Below are 1,454 nucleotides of genomic sequence, written 5' to 3'. Positions count from 1 at the left end.
TCCGTCTGTCTGTGTGTGTGTGTGTGTGTGTGTGTGTGTGTCCAGAGGACTCGGTGGCGTTCTGGCGTGCGGTGAAGGAGGCTGGACTGCTGGATGAGGTGGTGGAGGACTTCCAGAAGGAGCTGCAGGAGGTGCTGAAGGGGTTGCAGGAGAGAGTGTGTGACCCACCCCTTCAGGTCAAAGGTAAGAAACACACACACACACACACACACACACACACACACAAATGTAGGGTTACCTACAACAACAAAAACAGAAGATCCAACTCTAGTCAACCATGTAATTGAGTTTGCCTTTAAACAGTCAGAACTGCAGCACATTTACATTATAGACCTGGACCCAGAACACAAGCAGATCATACAAACACACACAGTCCCAGGAAGTATTTCCCAGCCATGTTTACTAGATTAGATTAGATTAAACCGTATTCATCCCACAGCGGGGAGATTTCCTTGTTACACCAGCAATTTCTACAATAAGAGCAAAACAAACAAACACACAAGTAAACACACACCAAGCAAACAGCTGACAGTGAGCAGAAGATGTGGCTGAATGTAAGTGACATTAAATAAAGGTTTCGTAAAGTGCGGTTGCAATGGTACAGAAAAACAATATTGCAGTGTAAGTGAGTGACGTTAAATGAAATGAAATTGAATATGTAATGAAAATAGTTTAGCAAAGGTAGGTAACCATAAATAATATTTTTTAAAAAAACTTGTAACTGAAATCTTTTTGCAGGTACTAGGCTATTTATGCGTTCATTTTGTAATGATTGTATCATTTCCGACGTTGTTTTAACGCAGCACTGGGAAATCCGACTATGCAGTTAGCTAGCTGGCAGTAACACACACAACGTTCCCTCCGCCCTAAAGCTTGTTCCATGGTTCTGTGCTGAGTCTTTGTGGTAGGTTGGCCAGAGAGGCTGGGATGGTGCTAGGTAGTCAGACAGAGTCCCACATTGTATGTTTCCAGAGCTGGTTATTTATCTCCAGTGGTCTTCAGTACATGGATAATTAAATAATCACAACTTACAATAATTACACATTCAAAAAAGAAGCAGCGCTAACAACAAGGCATGTGATCCTAGCAGCACAGCCTCACCTCACCTCCTATTTAAATAGGGTTGTCAATTCACCCCCCCCCCCCCCCCCCCCCCCCCCCCCCCCCCCCCCCCCCCCCCCCCCCCCCACTGCTTCAGTCCATCCCATCCTAAAGCAGGTTGATCTACTCCGTAACATTAATAACTAGCAATCTCTTAACCTATGGAACTTGGTTACCAGTTCCCTCCTATCTCACTGCCTACAAAACAGGTCCGGGTTATAAACACCTTTTTTTATATAATAACCAAAAACAGCCAAAATTACCATTCCTATGCATAAGAAACTCCTCTACTTGGTTTGGTGATGTCATCCTTGACCACCCATTTCCTATAAAACAGGAAATACTTAGGCCAG

General features: G+C 44.1%; 1 protein-coding gene across 1 annotated transcript in view; it reads left to right on the top strand.

Moving 5' to 3' along the window:
• The window catches only part of gmeb2 (glucocorticoid modulatory element binding protein 2), an 11,154-nt gene that overhangs the window by 5,799 nt on the left and 3,901 nt on the right, over positions 1-1,454 (top strand). Inside the window, exon 7 of the mRNA XM_034875838.1 lies at positions 46-183. Within this exon, the coding sequence (XP_034731729.1) occupies positions 46-183 (138 nt within the window). The remainder of the gene's footprint in view (positions 1-45; positions 184-1,454) is intronic.

Source organism: Etheostoma cragini, chromosome 7, assembly GCF_013103735.1.
Source record: "Etheostoma cragini isolate CJK2018 chromosome 7, CSU_Ecrag_1.0, whole genome shotgun sequence".
In the NCBI taxonomy this organism is placed as follows: Eukaryota; Metazoa; Chordata; class Actinopteri; order Perciformes; family Percidae; genus Etheostoma; species Etheostoma cragini.
This window is presented reverse-complemented; position numbering and strand designations above follow the sequence as displayed.